A 22,235-nucleotide genomic window follows, 5' to 3' on the forward strand; every position below is an offset into this window, starting at 1 on the left:
CACCGAGATACCGCTATACACCTATTAGAATGGCAGAACAAAAACAGAAACAAATGCTGGTGAGGATGCAGAGCAACTGGAACTCTCATATATGGCTGATGAAAATGCAAATGGTACAGCCACTTTGGAAAGTATTTTAGCAGTTTCTTATAAAATTAAATACACACTTAGTCTATGAGCCACCAATCCCACTCCTAGGTATTTACCTAAGAGAAGTGAAACCTTATGTTTACACAAAAACCTATAACAATTTTCATTTTGTTTACCACTTTGTTTCTATCTATACAATGGAACAGTACTCAGCAATAATAAGGAACAAGCTATTGATTGAGGTAACAACATGGATGAATCTCTAATGCATGGTGGTAAGTGAAAAAAAGCCAGAATCAAGAGGATACATACTGTCTGAATCACTCTATATGACATTCTGGAAAAGGCAAAACTATAAGAACAGAGACGATATCAGTGCTCTCCAGGGGTTAAAGGTAGGGGAAGGGTTTGACTACAAAAGACAGCACAATGATGATGTATCTTGATTTTGGTGGTGGTTATTCAACTCTGTATACACCAAAAAGAGTCAATTTTACTGATGTAATTTTTAAAACAACTTTTAAATGAGGTACCAGATTTGAAAAACAATCAAGTGGATTTTTTAGAAATAAGTAAAACTATTACAATTAAAAATTAAGTGGATGAGTTTAATAGCAGATTATATCAGCTCGAGAGAGAGCACAAGAAAGTATACAGAATGTATCACAGAGTGGTAAAAAGAAGGAAGATACAGAAAGAGAACAGGAAGCATAGAGATAAGTGAAAGGGTGTAACATGCATTTGAGCACAGTCTCAGGAGAGGAGAGAATAGCTGAGAATTTTCTGGAATTGACTTAAAAAAAAAAAACACAAAAGGCGCTCCAGTCCACAGATTTAAGAAACTGAATGAATCCCAAAAAGGATCAATAAAAGGAAATCCACATCGAATGAAAATGTAGAAAACCAAAGACAAAAATGAAAAAATCTTAAAATTAGTCTGAGGAAAAAAGATTACCTTCGAAGGAACAAAAAACTGACTTCCTGACCACACGACAGAAGCCACAACACAGTGAAATAATGTCTTAATATTACTGAAAGCATAACTTAGAAAAAATAACTGCCAACCTAGAATGTTAAACCTACGGATACGATATTTTAGGAATGAAGGAGAAATAAGGGCATTTTCAGGTAAACAAAAACTGAGTTTGTCACCAGGAGACCCTCAGATTCTAAAGGAATCTCCCTTCGGGTGGAAGGAAAATCATCCTGATGGAGGATTTGGACACAGGAAGGAATGATAAGCAAAGAAAATGAGAAACAAGCAAACACATCTAAATGAACATGGAATAATATCTTTTGGGTTTTTAAAGATCAGAATGAAAACAATAGGGCATAAACATAGGATTAAAGTATTCTAACTTTCTTGTTTTGTCCCTTAATAGAATGTGGGGTATAATTTCTAGGGTAACCCGTGAAAGAACAGAGGTAAAAGGCAAAGTTTACAAACTAGAAGTGGGAAGATAATGGAATAATTTTTTAAAGTCAGTTAGTCTGACTTTAAAAGGAGTTAATCTCCTTTCAGCAAGAAAGGAGATTAAGAAAAACTACAGAAAAAAAAAAAAAAAACCACAGAGATGGTAGACTTGTTTTTATTAACATATCAGTAATTAGAATAAGGGTCAGTAGCTAGTTACGTTAATTGTTCCAGTTAGAAGTGTAAAGCTCAAATTGGCTTTCTAAAACTCTATATCTCTTAAATATAAGGATTCAGAAAAGTTGAAGGTAAAAGGGATAGAAAAAAAGGAACCTTGCAACACTGGGCCAGGGGAAGCTGGCATAGCTGTATCAATAGCAATCAAAATAAAATTTAAGGCAAAAAGCATTCCTAAAAATAAAGAGGGTCATTTCACAGTAGGTTCACTTCCCCAGGAAGATATTAATTTTACCTTTCTTTGGCATTTATCAACATGATGTCAAAATTTATGGAGTAGAAATTGACAGCTAAATAACGATAAATCTACAATCAGAGTGGGTTATTTTTAATACACCTAATTGATAGGACAGATGTATTAAAAATTAAAGACAAAGTACTTGGACAACACAATTAAAAAGAAAAAGGCCTGTCCTAATCGATGTGTATAGAACATTGAAGAAAATACATTAATTCAAGTGCTCTAGGAACATTTACAAATATATGGTAAGCCATAAAGCAAGTCTCAACAAATTCGAACGGATTCAAATCATGCAGGGTATGTTCTCTGGCCACAGCGCAATTAAGCTAGAACTCAATAACAAAGATAATAAAATCCCCAAGTGCTTGGATATTGACATACTTTTCTAAATAACCTATAGGTCCAAAAAGGTATTATAATGAAAATTTGAAAATATTTTCAAGCAAATAGTAAGGAAACTATATATCAAAACATGTAGATGCAGGGACTTCCCTGGGGGTCCAGTGGTTAAGACTCCACACTCCCAATGCAGGGGGCCTGGGTTCGATCCCTGGTCAAGGAACTAGATCCCCCATGCGTGCTGCAACTTAGAATTCCGATAGCCGCAACTAAAAAAAAAAAAAAAAAGATCCCGCATGCCACAACTAGGAGCCCAGTGTGCTGCAAGGAAGATCCAGTGTGCCACAACTAAGTCCTGGTACAGCCAAATAAATAAAGAAACAAATATTTTTAAAAAGAAGAAAAAACATGTAGATGCAGCTAAAACAGATTTAGAAGGAAATGCATTGCCTTAAATGTGTGTATTATAAAAACAGAAAGCCTAAAAATTGATTAGCCAAGTATTCATCTCAAGAAGTTTAAAAAGATAGCAAAGTAAACCTGAAGAAAGTAGGAGGAAGGAAGGAAAAACTAGACCAGAAATTAGTCCAATAAAAAAATAAACATTCAGTAGAGAGAATGAACAAAGCCAAACTTTATTTAAGGCAAAGGAAATTGACAAACCTCTTGTGTAATTGATCCAGGAAAAAAGGAGGGACAGATAATAGCAGGGCTGAGAAAAGGGGGCTTTATTATAGATAGTACAGACGCTAAGATAATAAGAGGATATTAACAACTATATGCCAGTGCATTTGAAAATGTGGGAAATAAAGACAAATTTCTAGAAAAATGAAACAATAAAACAAATTCAAGAAATAGAAAACCCAAATAGTTCCTATAACCATTAAAGAAATTGAATGAAAAAGGCTAGCAGCCTAACAGATATAACACAAACGGGCCTCCAGTGGATGGCCAACTAATTATGGCAAATCAAACAAGTGTTCAGCGGCTGTACTCTGGGTGTTGGTAGCCACTTGCTTTAATCCCGAAGGAGCCTCTTTGACTGTAAAGGATCGTGAGGCTGCGTGTTTGTGCAGACCTTCAGGGGTGCATATCTATTTGTCAACTAGGCAAAGGCCAGATGGTGTCCTGGCAGATGCAAAAAACTCTGAAGAGGCTTTCCAAATAATAAGCTCTCTTTGAGACCAATCAGTTAACAACATAAACGTTTTGAGATTATAAAGGTAAGGAAACTCCCACTGTAAGTTAAGAAAACTTGGCTGTAGAACTCATTTCCTTTTGGGCAGGAATCTGCTCCACCTAAGGTCATATAGGTACTCCAACTGTAGAGTAATCCTAAGAAATTCTCCACATTAAGGCACGATCATGTAAACTTCCCAAGGGGGGCATGAACATAAACCAAATATAAAGATCCTGGTGTTTTAAAAAGGAATTCAGGGACTTCCCTGGTGGCACAGTGGCTAAGAATCTGCCTACCAATGCAGGGGATACAGGTTCGAGCCCTGGTCCAGGAAGATCCCACATGCCGTGGAGCAACTAAGCCCGTGCGCCACAACTACTGAGCCCGCATGCCACAACTACTGAAGCCCGCATGCCTAGAGCCCGGCTTGGCAACAAGAGAAGCCACTGCAATGAGAAGCCCGCGCACCGCAACGAAGAGTAGCCCCTGCTTGCCGCAACTAGAGAAAGCCTGGGCACAGCAATGAAGACCCAACACAGCCAAAAATAAATAAATAAATAAAAGTAAATTTATAAAAAAAGAAATTCAGCTTACAGAATGATTTACTTATCAAACAAATCAATTGTTAGCAAATTTTCAGGATATATTAGACAGCAGCCTGGTAACCTGTGATGTTCCATCCTTCTGTTGTTAGTTCTCATATTCAGAAGGAAAGGAATGGACTTTGCTGAGCTGCCGAAATCATGGGCACTTGAGGATTTTTTAAAAATTTATTTTATTGAAGTATAGTTGATTTACAATGTTGTGTTAGTTTCTGCGGTACAGCAAAGTGATTCCGTTATATATACATATATATATATATGTATTAGCACTTGAGGATTACCTTGGAAAATAATTTGGGTTATCATTTACGGGCTTTACCTCATCAGGAATTTTTGCTTTTGACTATTTTTATTTTAGGGATTAAAATCTGATTTTATACAGTGGAATATTACTTAGCAATTTAGAAAAAGAGGAAGAATGCAAAATGCACGCGTCACCATGCAAAGTGTCAAAAGCGGTATATGGAGGGAAAGAAGCCACACACAAGAGTATATGCTGTATGATTCTACTCATACAGGATGTGCCGTATGAATTCAAGAATGGGCAAAACAAATGTATGGTAATAGAAATAAAAAGCATGGTTGCATCAAAAAAATTAACTCTTTAGGAATAAATTGAACCAAGGAGGTGAAAGATATGTTAAAAAAGTGTTGATTTCAAGTAAGAGGGAAGTTGCTTGTGCCTTGTTTCTGTGATCATGCTCCAAAGCTTTCTTGGCTGTTTTATTCAATGTCCAAAATAGACAGAAATCAAGATGCTTTCAGGTGTGCAAAAATGGTATGCTGTGTGCTTCACAACCTTCTGTGTGGTAAAAGGACTTTTCAGGAGCGAATAATTGATGCACGGACAGAAATCTTACTTTCCTTCCCGTGCACATCTCATACGTGTCTGGTAAATACTCACATGCATTCTTTTTGCATAGGAAAGAAAAAGTCCAAATTCAAAACGTTTAAGAAGTTCTTTGGGAAGAAGAAGAGAAAGGAATCTCCTTCTTCCACAGGAAGTAGCACCTGGAAACAAAGCCAGGCAAAGAATGAGGTCATTGCCATCGAGTCAGGGCCAGTGGGCTACGACTCAGAGGATGAGCTGGAGTAAGTTGCCTTTTCCATCCTTCAGGCTTGTGTGTTTGAAGGGGTAGGAGGGGTCACAGGAGGACCCCAATACTTGGGCTAGTTGTCATGGTAACTTGGTGGGTTTCTGAGCTTACTTTCCTCCTAGGTAATTCCACTGGAGGTTCTTCCATAGATATGGTGTTTTCTGTCTTTTCGTACATAGGGATGGAGAAAGTTGGAGCGGCGGGTAGGGGAACATTATCAGGTACCCGCTATGTGCCAGGTGTGTATATATTAAAAGTCTAGGGCTTCCCTGGTGTCGCAGTGGTTGAGAGTACGCCTGCCGATGCAGGGGACACGGGTTCGTGCCCCGGTCCGGGAAAATCCCACATGCCGCGGAGCAGCTGGGTCCATGAGCCATGGCCGCTGAGCCTGCGCGTCCGCAACCGGAGAGGCCGCAACAGTGAGAGGCCTGCGTACAGCAAAAAATAGATAAATAAATAAAAAAGTCTACATAACTATGAAAGAGAAGGTAAGAAATACCATTTTATAAATGAACAAACCAAGCTTTAGAGAAATTTCGGAAAATTTGCCCAATGTCCTACAGCTGAAAGTAGCAAGATTAGGAAGTAATCCCTCATTTAATTTGACTTAAAACTCTTTTGAGGACCTGGATACTATACCAGAAAAATACATCTCTCTAAGCCTGAGTCCTCAGTAACCCAATAAGAAAATTTTCCACTGGAGAGAGAGAGAGGAGTAGGGGGAAGGCTTCTTGCTGTTCAGTCTTAGAAAAACCATCCAAAAATATTGTTAGGAAGAACAGAAACCCATATTTCAATAGGTATGAAATATGGGGAAGTCTAGGGAAGAAATCTGTATTTTTGTAACTTGTACTTCATCAGAATATAGTTATAATACATATGCTTTGGTTATTCCAGCAGTTATTTCTGTGAGTAAAAGGGAAAAAACAAAAACAAAACCAAAACCAGATCTGTTGCCATGCCAGGTTTTGTTTCTTTTAAACAACATGGGCTCCTTAATTTGAGGATAAGGCATAATGACCCTGGGATTGGGAGACAGACCGTGCTGCTGAGATGGGGTCCTGTCCCCTCCTTCCTCACCAGTCTCCTTGCCTGTTTCTAAAGGTGTAGAAATTACACTGACCGCTTGGTGGCGCCAAACGACTAAAGAGGAGAGATTTGAACTTTGTCTTTCAGGTTGTTTTTTTTTCTGGTGCTGGCTGGGAATAGGAGGCACCCACATGGGACCTTGTGAAGAGTGGAGAGGACGGGCTATACACGCATTTTTAAGGCAGCTCCAAACTCTTGGGGAGCAAGACATTATCGTATAGAACTAATCGCTCACTGTTACATGTCTTCACTGGGCCAGCCCCAGGGACATTATAACACTCGCCTCTACCCACCCAGTCTCTCGACCAGAACACTCAGCGGCCCCTCCAGCCAAGGAATAAGAACACAGCAGGGGGGTGAGCTGGGCTGAAATGACCTGTCCACTGGTCCGTCATCTGTCACCAGAGCCCATGGAGAGTGGGGACAGTGCCCCTTTCATCTTTATATTCTCAGCACCTGGCAGGGGCGGGTCTTCAGTTACTGGTGAAAGTTTGCTAGAGTGATGCTAGGAGCGGAAGCTTGGGGTGGAGTTGTGATGACACCCGGGAAGTACAAATAATGTCCTTAGAGAACAGCGCAGAGGTGAGACAAGAGCTTTCTCTCTTTTTTTCCCAGCTTTATTGAGAGAGATCATTGACATATAATGTTATGGGAGTTTTAAGGTGTACAACGTGTTGATTTAATACGCTTACATGCTGCCACATGATTACCACCATAACATTAGCTAATACCTGCATCATGTCACTTAATTACCGTTTTTTTTTTGTGGTGAGAACATTTAAGATCTACTCTCGTAGCAGTTTTCAAGTATATAATACAGTATGATTAACTGTAATCACTGTGCTGTAGATCCCCAGAACTTACTCATCTTATAGCTGGAAGTTTTTACCCTTTGACCAACATGTCCCCATTTCCCCCACCCCCCAGCCCCTGGTAACCACCTTTCTACTCTGTTTCTATGAGTTCGGCTTTTTTAGATTCCACATGGAAGTGAGGCCATAGAGTATTTTTTGTTCTCTGTCTGATCTCACTCAGCATGATTCTCTCAAGGTCCATCCATGTTGTTGAAAATGGCAGGATGTCCTCCTTTCTCATGACTAAATAATGTGCTGTTGCATATATGTCCCACGTCTTCTTTATCCATCACCCATTGATGGACACTTCTGTTGTTTCCATGTTTTGGCTATTGTGAATCATGCTGCGATGAACATGGGACTGCAGATACCTCTTCAACATCCTGTTTTCATTTCCTTCAGATAAATACCCAGAAGCAAGATTGCTGGATCATATGGTAGTTCTATTTTTAATTTTTTTGAGGAACCTCCATACTGTTCTCCATAGCGACTGCCCCAACTTACATTCCCACCAACAGTGCAAAAGGGTTCCCTTTTCTCCACATCCTCGATACCACTTATCTCCTGTCATTTTTGTAAAAGCCCTTCTAACAGATCTGAAGCTTTGTCTCCTGTTTTTGATTTGCATTTCTTGATGATTAGTGGTGTTGAGCTCCTTTTCATATACCTGTTGGCCGTCTGTTGTCTTCTTTGGAGAAATGTCTATTTAGATCTTCTCATTTATTAATTGGATTGGGTTTTTGCTATTGAGTTGTATGAGTCCTTTAAATATTTTGGATATTAACCCCTTACCAGATATAGATTTGCAAATATTTTCTCCCATTCTGTAAATTGCCTTATCATTTTGTTGATGGTTCCCTTTGCTGCGCAGAAGCTTTTTTTTTTTATTATTGAAGTATAGTTGATTTACAGTATTGTGCCACAGAAGCTTTTTAATTTGATGTAGTCCCACTTGTTTATTTATTTATTTATTTTTTGCGGTACGCGGGCCTCCCACTGTTGCGGGCTCTCCCATTGTGGAGCACAGGCTCCGGATGCACAGGCCCAGCGGCCACGGCTCACGGGCACAGCCGCTCCGCGGCATGTGGGACCCTCCCGGACCGGGGCACGAACCCGCGTCCCCAGCATCGGCAGGCGGACTCTCAACCACTGCGCCACCAGGGAAGCCCCCACTTGTTTATATTTGCTTTTGTTGCCATTGCTTTTGGTGTCAAATCCAAAAAGTCATTGCCAAGAGCAATGTCAAAGAGCTTACTCCCTATGTTTTCTTCTAGGAGTTTTACGGTTTCAGGTCTTATGTTCAAGTCTTTAATCCATTTTGATTTTTGTGTATGGTATGATAGTGGTCCAGTTTCATTCTTTTGCATGGGACTGTCCAAGTTTTCCCAACACTATTTATTGAAGAGACTGTCCTTTCCCCATGATATATTCTTGGTTCCTGTGTCATAGAGTAATTGACTGTATAAGAGACAAAAATGTAAAGGTACTCTTTAGCCTCTTTGAAGAGTCCGTGAGCCTTCTAGACTCTGTAGCAACTTGTCATCCATCACCATGGGCAGAAATGTCCACTTACCAAGGTACATTAAGGCTGACACACCACATGAAACCCTGTGGGTTTAAAAAGTTGATGCCCGTTTACTGTGTCAGTGGGGTTATGCTTCTTGAGTCTCTTGATCTATAACAATTTTCCTTCACCCTTCCTGCTTTGTTTCATGTCACTGATCAAATGGAGAATATCCCACAATCGGGATTTGCTTGCTTTTGGTATGATTGGACTCATGTCTGTATTCTCTGCATTTCTTGTAGAATGGTAGCTGGATCTCGATATTTAATTAGATTTAGATTCAAGACGGTCCTGGATACTTCCTGTCACATCTCATCCCAAGGCACATGCTTTCTGTTTGTCCCACTTCTGGTGATGCTGAGACTGAGCGGTGGGTTCAGGGGGTCTCTCTCAGTGTGATCCATCCACGAACCTTCACCTGATGGTTTTTACACCTGCTGCTGATCATTACTAGATCCATTATTTCATTGTAAAATGGTGGTTTTTCTAATTCGATCGTTCATTCTGCATATGTGCTAGCTAGCATTCGTCTATGCAGAAGGCCTTTCCTTCATCCACTCCTTGGTTGCTCTGAAATACAAGTTGTACAGGAAAAGCAGGGTGATGCTTGGTTCTCTTTTTATCCATCTACCTTCAGAGTAATGACCTGGTACCCTAGCAAACTTCCAAAACTGAGTGATGAGTTTTCTTTTTTTCTTTTCTTTTTTTTCTTGACTATCATTGTGAATGCATGGATTTTTATATATTTGATGTGCCCTAACCCATGACAGTCTCTGTTCATTTTTATGCTCGCACTGTCCCATCCTATTCTACTGAGAGTCACTTCAGAGTAGCTCCTGGTTCTTTTGACATGACCCCATTTGTCTTTGGAAGGTTCTTCGCTTTCTTGCATGATGAGAAATCCCAAGTTAGTTTGTACATTTCCTGCCGTAGACCTGTAATCAGCCATTTCCTTTTAGTGTGAAATGGTTTTTAGCGACCACAGTCTGCCTGCCAGGGCTGATGGTTGTTAGTTGGCTGTCATTGCTTCTAGACCTTTCCAGTAGATGTAGCTAGGAAATATGTTTTTTTTAAGAGAAAAATAAATCATTAATTCACTGGTATTTCCAGTTCAAATTTATTTAGACAGACTTGTTGCTTCTTTGATTCTTTGTTTGAATTCACTTTTCTCTTTTACTGGAAATCTTGGTTCCTAATGATACTAACAAAATTATTTATTTTCTTCATCATTTAATGTACTTATAATAATTTCATTTCCCCCTTTCCCACCCGGAGGTTACATACTATAAAGATTGTTCTGCACTGTTTTTTTTTTAACCAATATTGCTACTAAGACTACCAAGTACAATTTGCTGTCTTTGTGCTTTTTGTTCTTAGAATTTATCCTATTACAGATGTAGAGTCAAAAGTCACTTGGATGTCAAGTGAAAGTCACTTGAAATCATTCTTTTCTCTGTGTTTATGCTGACAACCTGATATAAAATTAGACTTGTTTCCTTCTGTTTGTTTTCTAGTTTTAGAGGCTGATTTCCCTTTTTGTTTGATTTTGTCTTTTAACGATGCAAAATGTTTTCATAGTTTCAAAGACAACATTGTAAGTATAAGTAGAAACCTTGGTACCCTGAGTCTCGTCTTGTTCTATCCTTCCCCTTAAAGGAGACTTTTTTTTTTTTTTCGCCGTATGCGGACCTCTCACTGCTGTGGCCTCTCCCGCTGCGGAGCACAGGCTCCAGAAGCGCAGGCTCAGCGGCCATGGCTCACAGACCTAGCCGCTCCGCGGCATGTGGGATCTTCCCGGACTGGGGCACGAACCCGCGTCCCCTGCATCTGCAGGCGGACTCTCAACCACTGCGCCACCAGGGAAGCCCTAAAGGAGGCTATTTTTATTCATTGGTTCCTTATCTTTCTATTTTTATTTTTTAAAAATATACGCAAACACACGTATGTTTGTATGTGTTCATACCCCCTTTCCCACACAGAGCTAACACAGCACTGTCTGCACTCCGTTTTTATTTTTCACTTATTAGAGTCTGGTGCTACCTGCACACAGGGTTGCCCCTCACCCCTTTGGTCAGCTGCAGAGCCTCTAGTATATCACGTCCCATAGTTTATTCAGGTACCTGCTGAGGGACATGTGGGCTCTTTCCAGTCTTTTGCATCTATAAATAATGCTGTAGTCAATGGCCTTGAGCATATAGCATTTTGTGTCTTTGCAGCGGCCTTTTCACACTGTCTTGAATTCTAGTTACACCCAGAGTGGAGGTGTTTGGGCAGTGATTATGGTTTCCAGAGGGTGTGGCCATGGGCTGCCCGCTGTGGGAGGGCAGCCCAGGTGTGCATATGATCTTTGTGACAACAGCTGCCATTAGCAGGAGGCCCTCCTGGTTCTTTCACTCGGCCTCACTCTCTCCCAGAAATGTGAGGACATTTGTGAGCTGTGGGTTCCCCACTTGCAAACTTACTCTAGCGGCTGGAAGGAAGCTAGAAAACATCACTAACGAACATGGGGCGGGGTCACACCCAGGAGTCCCTAATGCCTCACAAAGGACAGGATGCCCAGGGCTGGGGTGGGGGAAGGGCTGTTGGTGCAGAAGGTGGCAGCGTCTTCGGACAGGCTTTCCTTCCTTCATCATCGTGTCTCAGTCACCTCCTTCCACCTATTGTTCAGGCCGCCAGCGCCGCTAGGAAAATCTGACGATAACTCCCACATCCTCTTAGCACGTTTTGTGAATGTCCTGTGGGTTCAGTTCCAAATTGGAGCCTTGAGCTCGGGGCTGGGGAAGGGGCTGGGATGGTGATGCCAGAAGGGGCCGCCATCTCCGCCCCAGGACCTTGGCACATGGGCTGGGTTGCACAGATCACATCAGGTAATGAGATGAGGATGTGGCTTTGCACATCGCAATTCTTTTCAAACCCAGCCATGGAGGTGTGTGTTTTGGACCACGTTGTAAGGATGCCTCCGTCTGGCAAGCCCTCAGCCTGCTGTGCAAACACGGTCTCCAGCCCACTGAGGGGCTGCATGTTTGCCCACAAGGAAAGACCTCACCCTCCCTGGGCATCCAGGACAGTCTGCACAGCCTGCCAGCCAACCCAGGCCTCCTGCCAGCCCTTCCTCTCTGCAGGCCTGCTGTCCTAGACCTCACACCTCGTCAGACCTTGGTTTTTCGCTTAACGAAAAGAATTCACATAACCTTCAGATCTGTTAGAAAAATCCCTATCTCTACAAAGCTCCTAATAATTGACCGTGGTATTTGACAGGATGAACCAAAGTCGTAAGCAGTTAAAAAAAATAAATGCAGCTGAAGGCTTGTTGTAGCATGTGCCCTTAGCCCCATCCCAAGCCCCCCGGGACCAGCCGAGGGTCACAGTGCTTCTTTCGTCCTAGGGAGTCAAGGGGCACGCTGGGCAGCCGGGCCCTCTCACACGACAGTATTTTCATTCCTGAGTCGGGACAGGACCCTCCTCGGCCGGTGCGGGTCTTTTCCCAAGAAAATGTGTGTGACCGGATTAAAGCTTTGCAGGTAAACTTTTCCCCGTGGCGACACTGGGTACGTATGTCAGGTAGGCATTGGGAAGTCTTAAGATGATTTCTGCTGGGTTTACTTGATCTATTTTAAAGCCCAATTGCATGCACGTCGCAGCTCTCCCAAGACTCACCCAGTTAGTTACAATTGGACCATACCTCATTCTCAGTTATAACCACTCATTTTCAAGATGACAGCGGCAGAGCTGGTGGCAGACTCGCAGTTCAGTTCCCTGCCCCAGGCAAGGGTGCTGAAAATATCTCTTGAATGAATGAATTGCAGTGGGAGCATTTGTTGAGAAAAGTTGCTGACGAAAACAACAGCAAATGTTCTTTATTCCGATCTAGTTAAAAATACAGTGTAATGTGAAAATGGGGCTGCCACCTCCTCCGGGGGGCCTTCCGGCCAGGCGGGGAGATGATGCTGGCATGAGCTCTGAGGACGACGGTCTGCCCAGGAGCCCCCCAGAGATGTCCCTGCTGCACGACATCGGCCCTGGCACCACCATAAAGGCAAGTGTAGCCTGCACCACCTCGACTCCATCCGCGCCTGCCACATAGGGCTGTCGGGGACTCCGGTGGCCCCTGTGTGTGTTCCCCTTAGACTCCCGTGCTGGGTCGTGCTCCGTGCAGCCAGGAGGGATTCTAGCCAGGTCACTGGAACCCACTGTCAGGCCTTGGACTGCATTTGTTTTCATTCTTTGAGCAGAAATTCAGGTCTCTTTAGGAGATATGGTTTGGGGAACATTTTCCATGGTGGATAGAGGGCTGATACAATCAACCCTATACCTCGTTTTTCCTGTCTGAGCAGATGACCAGACCAGGCATCTCATCTAAAAGAAGGAAAACGGCTTTGAATCTGTTTTCTGTCATCATGACATTTGGCTGGAGGGAGAAGGGAGTGGTAACACATATGACTTAGTCTAGGCTCCTGCATGTGAGTTTGGGACTCTGAGAGCTTGTTAGCCTAGGGGTAGAAATGTGAGGCATGGCGCTGGCAGACAGGGCAGCAGGGAAAGTTTGACAAGCAGGAGAGGTGTCTCTGACCTCAGCAGGGCGGGGAACTGATCCCAGAAGTCCCCCACCCCCTTTGGAATCCAGGAGGAAGAATTGAACTTTTTTGTGTGTATACCAGCGGTCCCCAACCTTTGTGGCACCGGGGACTGGTTTCATGGAAGACAGTTTTTCCACGGACCGGGGCCGAGGAGGGGGATGTGGCGGGGTAGGGGAAGCGGGGGATAGTTCCAGCGGTAGTGTGCGCGATGGGGAACAGCAAATGGGGCTTCACTTGGCCACCCGCTGCCACTCGCCTCCTGCTGTGTGGCCCGGTTCCTAACTGGCCTTGGACCGGTACCGATCCGCGACCGGGTTGGGGTTGGAGACCCCTATTATAAACAACATAGCTCGTGGTGCTGCCATTTTGAGCCCATACAGTGGGCTCAGTGATAAAATCCATATCATTTATGTTACATGAGTACATAAGTGATGAAACAGCGGATCGTTTCCCCTTGTAGACAAGCCTTGCTGTGGGGTGGATGGAGTTGGAGTCATCCGTGTTACGACCCATGACGTATATAGCCACACCCCTGCCCTGTGTGTCCTCGGAGGGTCCCTGTGCCCTGGTCGAGGGCCATCCTCAGGCAAGTCCTGCAGGTTCCGTGCTGCTCTGAAATATACTCAGCCGTCACTTCCACCTGGACGTTCAGAAGCCCCCCTGCAAAGGCAGGAGGAGGAGTATTTACCTGACTTGTTTGCCGTTGTGGGTTCCCAGAGCCCCACGGATAAAGGCAGAGGAAGAGCTGTGGTGTAGGTGAGAGTGAACACGCCCAGGGTGCGGGTTTCTGCACAGAAGGCCAGAGAATGCCTCTCTCCAGAATTCTGCCCTAGGGTCAACCTGTCCCTGCTTGCTCTGCGAGCAGGTCAGAGGGCAGTAGGGCACCCACACCTGCTCTCCCACCTCGAGGAGAAAGCAGAGAAGACAAGGAGGAAGATTTGGCCCATTGCCTGGGCTCCAAGCCCACCCTGCACCCCTTAGCACCTTAAAATACTGGAGGGGCAAGTGGACAGTCTGATGGCCGTGTTAAGGTGTCATCACCACGTGACACACGCATCTCAGCAGCTCAGTGGCCACAGCCTCAGGAGTGGATGTGACTGTGTGTGCTTCAGGCTGCGTGGTTGGGGGGATGTGTCTGGCGAGCCATTGTTGACTGACTCACCCTCCTTCCACCCCACAGTTCTCTGACTCTCCCGGCGTCGTGGTTCTCTGCGTTTAGCTGGGACAGACGGTACAGGAGAGCGGGTAGCTTCTAAATCTGTTAAGGATTAAAGAGTGAGCCCAGCTCCCAAACCCGCAAAGCACCGTGATGCACAAATTCCACAGTCCGCTGACTGGGAGCCACTCATACTGGGCAGGGCTGACCTTGTCCTTTTCAACACCCCTCCTTTGGTAGTGATGTCATCTTAAAAAAACGTTCTGAGAATTTATCAAGTATTGGGTAGTAGGAACAATCCACTAGCTTCATTGGAAACCAAAATTTGAGCCTTTAAGACTTAAAAACTATCATCTTTATCATCATGGTTTTTGAAGACACAGTGATCATATGTTGTGCCTTGATAGTTTTCTGGGTCCAGGGGGCCGATCGAGAGGGGGAGACAAAGCACCCTTTAAAATGCATTTATGTAACACATGCTATTTGATGTGATGCCATGTTAAACCCCAAAAGGATGGGACTGCAGGCTGTTGGGTTTTTTCCTGTGTGACGCCTTACACGGGCCCACATGCTTGACAGAGAACTTAATGAAGATTATTATGAAGAAAGGTCTTCATTAACAAGTATTTGATGACACTGCCAAGGTGACATTTTCTGATGGGATGAGTTTTTCAGGAAATACACGGAATTATTTTTAAAATCTCATTACCACGTGAGGTAACGACTGAGGAAATCTCTTTAGTGATGTTTAAGGTAGAATTACATCTAAGAGGTCTAATCTAGGTTTCCGACCATTAAGTAGGAAACAAGGGGTCGAGGTGGCAAACTGGCAGGTCTGATTTGCTCTGGGTGACAAGGAAAGACAACAGGGGAGACGGTACAGCTCTGATGGCAAAAGAAGGCGAGGCCTCCTGCTGTGGGTGAGGCCGCGGGCTGGATCCCTCACCTCTGGGTCTGTGTCCTCGGGGGACCTGGGAGACAATTGAATGGGATCAGGGAGGTCAGTGCCTGCCCTGCTTCCCCCAGCCTGCCCGCCACCCCTGCCCTGTGTCTGGGGCCCATTCCCCATGAGCCACCCTCCCCCAGTGGCAGGGCCTCTCTTTTTGAGGACAAATGTGGTAAAGCAGCTGTCTGTCAGGGTGTCCAGGACCCTGTGTCCAGGGTCACCCCACAGAAGCCTCTGAATTCCAGGCTGCTTCCTCAGGGCTCTTTGAGCCATATTTTCCCCCCAACAAAGGGCCACTTTTTAGACTCTTAAATCATCCACTTCCAGAATCATCCAGAAGCACAGACTCCAGGAAACTTGGGGGGCTGGGAGCAGCATCTGCAAACGTGAGCTCCAGGTGCCACCAGCCCGCAGATAAAAATGCAGGTCAGCTTTTCCTCTCTCCTCCAGACCCCACCCCACCCCATCAGTGGTTGCTTCACTGATCAGAGACGGAACTTGGTTTCTCCTCGATCGGGAAGGTGTTGGTGTTTCCAGGCCCCAAGGACTCTCAGGACGACAGCTCAGAGAGAAGCGAGAGTCTGGTTCCCTATAGGGAAGACCAGCCGTGACGGCAGTGCAGGGTTGTCTGGGGACTGAGGCCCTTGTCCAGTGTCAGGGACATTCAGCTCCTCCCGAGGCCCCCAGCCTCAGGGTCAGAGTGAACCATCCGCTCAGGCAGTGCAAATGCAGGGGGAGCCAAGTGGAGAGTAGGCAGGGAATGTTTGTCCTTTGGGTTTATAGAGGGGTGACCCAAGGCCCACATTGTCACAGAAGGAGAATTCGTCCTCATTGGTGGAGTCACTGCATTTGCAAAGCAGCTCATCTTATCTGCTCTCCTGAGTCCCAGGCAGTAAGAAAAATAAAACCCCAAATCTCACCAAGTGTGGATATCCACTGTCCCTCCAGACAGGGGTGAAAATGACGATTTTGTATGATTGTGAAATGGACCCATCCTGCTGTGACCTTATAAGGAGGACTCTCTGGGGAAGGTGTCTCCCCGTCCAAATCGCAGGGGGCCTCCTGAGTCATCAGCTACAGCAGTGAGAGCCAAAGCCACAGGCACGGAGGGAGTCGTGGCCAGGTGTCCTGTGGTTTTATTTCAAAATAATCTTTCCTGTTTTATTCCCGTAAGAACCCCGATCGCTAAAACCACAGAACTAAAAGAGATTATGTTCACTTAGAACCATTTTTCCTCTCATTTTGGTGATTGTCTTCTCCCCATCGACAGGAATAAGCTTTGTACTTGCACTGGAAAATACAAGGGGACTTTATGTTAACAGGGAAAATGCGTTCCTCTGCAGCGGGTGGTCCCCGCGTCAGTGACGCGCATTGCGAACAGCGTCTTCCTTCCGTTTCCCTAGTTTGGTGGGGGAGGCTGCTGGGCACGTGCTCCTGTGTGGCCCAGGGTTGTGGGAAAGACCCTGAGCGAGATGCACCCGGGCCCCTGGGAGCCCCTCACTCCTGTGTCTTCTTGTCACCGCTTCCTTCCTGAGGAGGGCATTTACTAAATCATCGTGCGGTGCATAAAAGTATGGTCTCAGGTTAAAATGTAAGCAGCGCACCACCTGACACCCATTCCGATGGCTACTGTTAAAAAGAAAAAAAAGAAAACAGAAAATAACAAGTGTTGGAGAGAGAACATGAAGACAGATGTTGGTACCCTGTGCCCTGTTGGTGGGATTGTAAAATGGTGCAGCCACTGTGGAAATCAGTATGCCTCGAAAAATTAAACATAAAATCACCTTATGATCTAGCCATTTCATTTCTGGGTATGGACCCAAAAGAACTGAAAGCAGTTTCTCGCAGAGATATTTGTACACCCACGTTCGTAGCAGCATTACACATAGTAGTTAAAGCGTGAAAGCAGCCCAGGTGTCTTGGGCTGGATGAGTGAACACACAAAGTGTGGTATATACCCACAGTGGAATATTACTCAGCCTTGAAGAGGAAGGAAATTCTGACACAGGCTACAAGATGGATGAACCTCAAAGACATTACGCTAAGTGAACTGAGCCAGGCACGAAAGGACGAGTATTGTACGATTCCACTTATACGAGGTACTTAGTCAAGTTCATAGCGACAGAAAGCAGAAGGGTGGGTGCCGTGGCTTGGGGGAGAGGGATCGGGGACTTAGTGTTTAATGGGCATGGAGCTTTAGTTTTACAAGAGGAAAAGTTCTGGAGGTGGTGGGTGGTGAAGGATGCACAATGACATGAATGTATTTAATACCAATGAACTGTACACTTAAACGTGGTTAAGACGCTTAGTAAAAGAAACTGGAAAATAAAACACTTCGGGAAAAAGTGTGAACTTGACCCTAATATTGAGCACCATGCTGGAACAGAAAGCTGTGTTTGTTTGCAGGTGGCAGGGTTGTCACTAAAGCCCCGCCCCTCCCAAGGTCTCCCTCTGCACCTTGCTCCCCCGGGTGCGCGGTGGGTGCCTGTCTGCTACTTTATGCTGATAAGTGTCTTTGCAGGAGAACCCGGTGTTACCATCACTCTTCCACGTGACTCCCCCCAACCCCTTCCTCCCAGGCGACACTTTTGCCCTTTGCTGCCTTTCAGTTACTTCCTGCCGAGGTATGAACTAGTAAAATATTTGAGACTTAACAGGGGTAACTTACAGCCAGATGGTCCCAAGAGAAGGCGTGAAGATACAGAACCCTAGAGTGAGCAATGATGGGATGCTGAGAGCAGGGCTTGGCATGGGCTGTGCCCCAGCCTGTGAAATCACACCCTTGAGCCACCCCCCATGGCTTCCAGAGACAGGGCCAAGCCTGACTCCGCCCTTGGAGGAATTGGGCTGGTCGGTGTCATGGGAGAAAGGAGCACTTGTCTGAAGCACCCGTGCAGCTGCCGTGGGTGGGCGAAGGCAGAGTTACTGGCTACCTAGGACTCGGGTTCTTGGAAATGAGTGATGGGCCTGCAGGGTTTGGCTCGACACTTCAAACCCCCAGCCCAGAGATGAGCCCGGTGAAAGGGGAGGTTGATGTGCCGGCTGTACTGTTTCCTCGGGGAAGCTGACAGCCTGGCCTGTGTGTTCCTTGTGCCCTGAAGGTCTGTGTGGTTTCCTCGTCCCGGCCACAGTCTCCTGACCAGCTCTTCTCCAGGCAAGTGAGCGACACCTCCGTCTCCCCCAGGACCTCGGACGGCAGCGTGGCCCCCGTGGCTGATTTCGATTATCCCCCAGAATGCTCCTCCTGCCTGGACAACTCTGCGGCCAAGCACAAGCTCCTGGTCAAACCCCGCAACCAGCGGTGCAGCACGATGCGGCGTCTGTCCTCGGTACCCGGGCGGGGCAGGGTGGGCGGGCCCCCCCCGAAGTGCCGAGCTGGCCCAGGCACCTTCTCAACACCCCACCGTCTTGTCTTGAGGGAAGGAGGGAGGGGATGTGGGTCTACGAGCATCTCCTTCTCAGCCCCGTCATTCTCTGTGGCCAGGCGGACCCCACAGCCCGCTTCTCAGCTCCTCTGGGGATGACCACTGGGCAGTGGAGAAGGTGACAACCCTACATGGACCTCGAGCCCCTGGTCCCCTCCCCCCCGCGAGGGCTGTGGGACCATGACCATGCTGCAGGAGCTGGGGGTGCTCATGGTTTCAACCTAACTCAGATATGTCCCTCCCGTCCTAAGCACTCACTCATTCGGTCTTCATTCTGCAACGCTTGCCAAGAACCTGCTCTGCGCCTTGGGTCCCCTACCTTCCCACTGTCTTCAGTGTGATGTCCACACTGCGGGCCTGGCGCAGCCGGGCCCTGCCCACCTCCTTCCATTCTCACTCAGCACGCTGTGGCCTCCCTTCTGCTTCTGGCACTCACCGAGCTGCCTCCCACCCCAGGCCTTGGGACCGGCTGTGTCCCCTGCTCAGTCCTTGGGGGATGGGTTCCGAGGCCCTCCCCAAAGGGGCTCCCCAGGAACGTCCTGTGGAAAGCAGCCCACCTGCCCATCACCCCGGGCACTTCCTCCACGGCACTGGCTATACACGGACGTGACCTTTGTAAATGGAGGTGCTCACTTGTTTCTTGCCAGTCTTCCGTGAGCAGACTGTACTTCTAGCCCTGGGGCGACACTAGTCACAGAGCTGGCATTGCGTGGACATTAGTTGAATGCGTGAATGGATGAACAAACGCGTGAATGACCAAGGGAGAAGCTGAACAGCTAGAATGGACACTGCCTGGGGCGAGGACCTACTTAGCAGCACAGGGGTGGTGCCCCTGTAAGGACAGACCCTCCTTGGTGTGCTGCCCGGGCAGTCATCAGCTCGTCCCTCTGGGAGCTGAGAACTCACTCGTGCAGTGCTTTGTCTTCACGGGACCAGGGGCTCGAGGTCCATGTAGGATTGTCACCTTCTCTGCTGCCCAGTGGTGCCTGCGATGCCTCATCCCCAGAGGAGCTGAGAAGCGGGCTGTGGGGTCCGCCTGGCTGCAGAGAATGACGGGGCTGAGAAGGAGATGCTCATAGACCCAAAATCCCATCTGGCACAGGAAAACGAGCAAACAGAAAACCTTGGCTGTCAAGATTGTGATATTTATTACAAGTTTGAAAAACCTATTCAGGGCTGCATTTGGCTGGACCCGTCTGCCCCCGCCAAAGCAGGGGTTGGGGAAGAGGAACGCACGGAAGGCCAGCTTAGGTTTTGGTTGTCTCAGCATGTTTGTTACCCTGCTGCTCAGAACCGTGCCCCGTCGTGGCTCTGGCGCAGTAGAAGTGGAACGCCCGTAAATGTTTATACTGACATCTCACCACCCCAGCTGGTCCTCATCCCAACCCAGGCAGTGCCAGGAGAGGGAATATTATTAACTCTGTTCTGTCGGGAGCAGCGTGATTAGATGACTAGCCCGAGGTCGCCTGGCTGGCAGAGCTGCCAGCAAGTCCCGGGTGTCAGAAACAGATGCTTCCTCTCCACACCGTGGATGGGAGAGGTGCCCATCGTGCCCGTCCTCTGCCCATAGATGATGTGCATGCTGCCCAGAGACACTTTCTTTCTGGCAAGAGGAGGGTGATGAGCAGGCAGCCATGCTAGAGTCTCCTTCTGGGTGCGGGCTGAGCAGTGGGTCCCCTGCTTCCAGTTCCTCGGGAGGGTCCCAGGGGGTGAAGCTGCTCTGAGGGCCCAGAGCGGGAGGCAAGGTGTGGGTGGCGGAGGTGGAGCGGGTATCCGCATCCTTCCTGCTGTCCTGGCCAGAGAGCCCAGGCTCGGGTAGGTGCCGCTTTGTTCCCTGCAGAGCCTCTGCTCAGCATCGGCGGGGTGGGGGGCACCCTCTGGAGCGCACGCTCCGTGCCAGCCTTCCTTCTGCCTGGCCTCCCACCGTAACCCCTCGGAGCTGCCAGTGGCTCAAGCTGGATGTGCTCAAGCCAGGCCCGCTCCTCAGCTTTGTGTTGACCTAATGTGGGTTCCAATAGTTTGAAAACATGAGCCACCGTCCTAAAGGGGTTTCCACATCGAGGATTTCCTGTAGTTAACAAAAGGCCAGTCACACCTTAGGAACCTGCAGCTTTTGAAAATTCTTCTGGGGATTTCACATCTTCCCCTTTTGGAATCCAGGGGAATAGGGTTGTGCATCTTGGCAAAGCTAGCTTAGGTGTCGTCACAAACATCCCAGTTATGTTGTGTTAGCAAGCAGATGCCAGCTGGAAAATGTTAAAACAACAACAATAACCTATTGTAAACACTTCTCTGGGTGTTTGCTAAAAAGAAGGAAGGAGGGCACTGCCCTTGTGCAGAAGCCTGGGTGACTCTATAAAGTCTAAAGACAGGTCTGAAATCAGGAACTTTTCAAAAACACCAGCCTCAGTGCCCTCAGCCTTTCGGTCATTTTCACATTTGCTTGTGAATGAATCATGACTACCTTGATCTCCTTTCCTTCCTAAGAGAGCAAGAACTGACTTTGTGGATGGTGGGGAGGAAGTGGACCAAATCTAGATTCCAGAGACCTTTCGGAAGAAAAATAGCACGAGGCCGTGACTTACTGCTAAGCCAGGCAAAGCCTCCTGTAGGAGTGGGATCAGAGCTAGCTCTGGGGGTGCTAGTGGAGCCCTGGAGGTGTGGGCTGGAGGGCAGCCGGCCAGTCACTCAGGCCCAGAGTCTGGTACGTAAAATGGCAGGGGCTTGGCTTGACCAGAGCAGGGAGTGGGAGAGACCATTTAAAACGGCAGAATAGATTGTCTATTTTATGTATAGTAGTGTGTCTATGTTAATCCCAGCCTCCTAATTTATCCCTCCCCCCACCTGAGAATCTGAAAAAGAATAGATATATGTATAACTAAATCACTTTGCTGTACGCCTGAAACTCACACAACATTGTAAATCAACTATACTCCAGCATAAAATAAAAATTTCAAAAAGACAAAAAAAATAAAATAAAAAACGGCAGAATATAAGACTTCAAATTTAGCTGAAAAGTTTGGGCGTTATCCTGTCAGCTATGGTTTGCTGTTGACCGTGGTGGGATGATAGGAATCATGTTTTAGGCAAACCAGCCTCTGCCTTTGCTATGAGGGTGCATCCCTGCAGAGAGAAGGAATCGGCTGGGGACACTGGCTCTGAGGCAGCACAGGGGGTCAGAGAGGGCAACAGCTTTGCCCCTGGGCCACTTATTAGCTCAGCCTTGGCCAAGGCAGGGACCTCTCTGAGTTCCCAGTTCTCCAGGTGCAAGCAGGAAATAATAATCCTCTCCTCACTGGAGCCAATCAGGGAGTTAGTGAGGTAACCATGTCGAGCACAGAGCATGGCAGACCCGGCCGATGCTAGTCCCCTTCCCTTTGCTTCACTCTGTAGAGCAGTGTCCACTGGTTTCTAGCTTGGCCTT

At 46.7% G+C, this 22,235-nt stretch overlaps 1 protein-coding gene across 5 annotated transcripts in view; it reads left to right on the plus strand.

Annotated features, from left to right (window-relative positions):
- CRACDL (CRACD like) overlaps positions 1–22,235 on the plus strand; it is a 122,034-nt gene that overhangs the window by 78,066 nt on the left and 21,733 nt on the right. For all 5 annotated transcript variants that reach the window (XM_030838863.2, XM_060309581.1, XM_060309582.1 and 2 more), the window contains 4 exons: positions 5,027–5,195; positions 12,093–12,228; positions 12,579–12,743; positions 18,488–18,715. In XM_030838863.2, coding sequence (XP_030694723.2) covers positions 5,027–5,195; positions 12,093–12,228; positions 12,579–12,743; positions 18,488–18,715 — 698 coding nt within the window. The remainder of the gene's footprint in view (positions 1–5,026; positions 5,196–12,092; positions 12,229–12,578; positions 12,744–18,487; positions 18,716–22,235) is intronic.

This window comes from Globicephala melas, chromosome 12 (assembly GCF_963455315.2).
Source record: "Globicephala melas chromosome 12, mGloMel1.2, whole genome shotgun sequence".
In the NCBI taxonomy this organism is placed as follows: Eukaryota; Metazoa; Chordata; class Mammalia; order Artiodactyla; family Delphinidae; genus Globicephala; species Globicephala melas.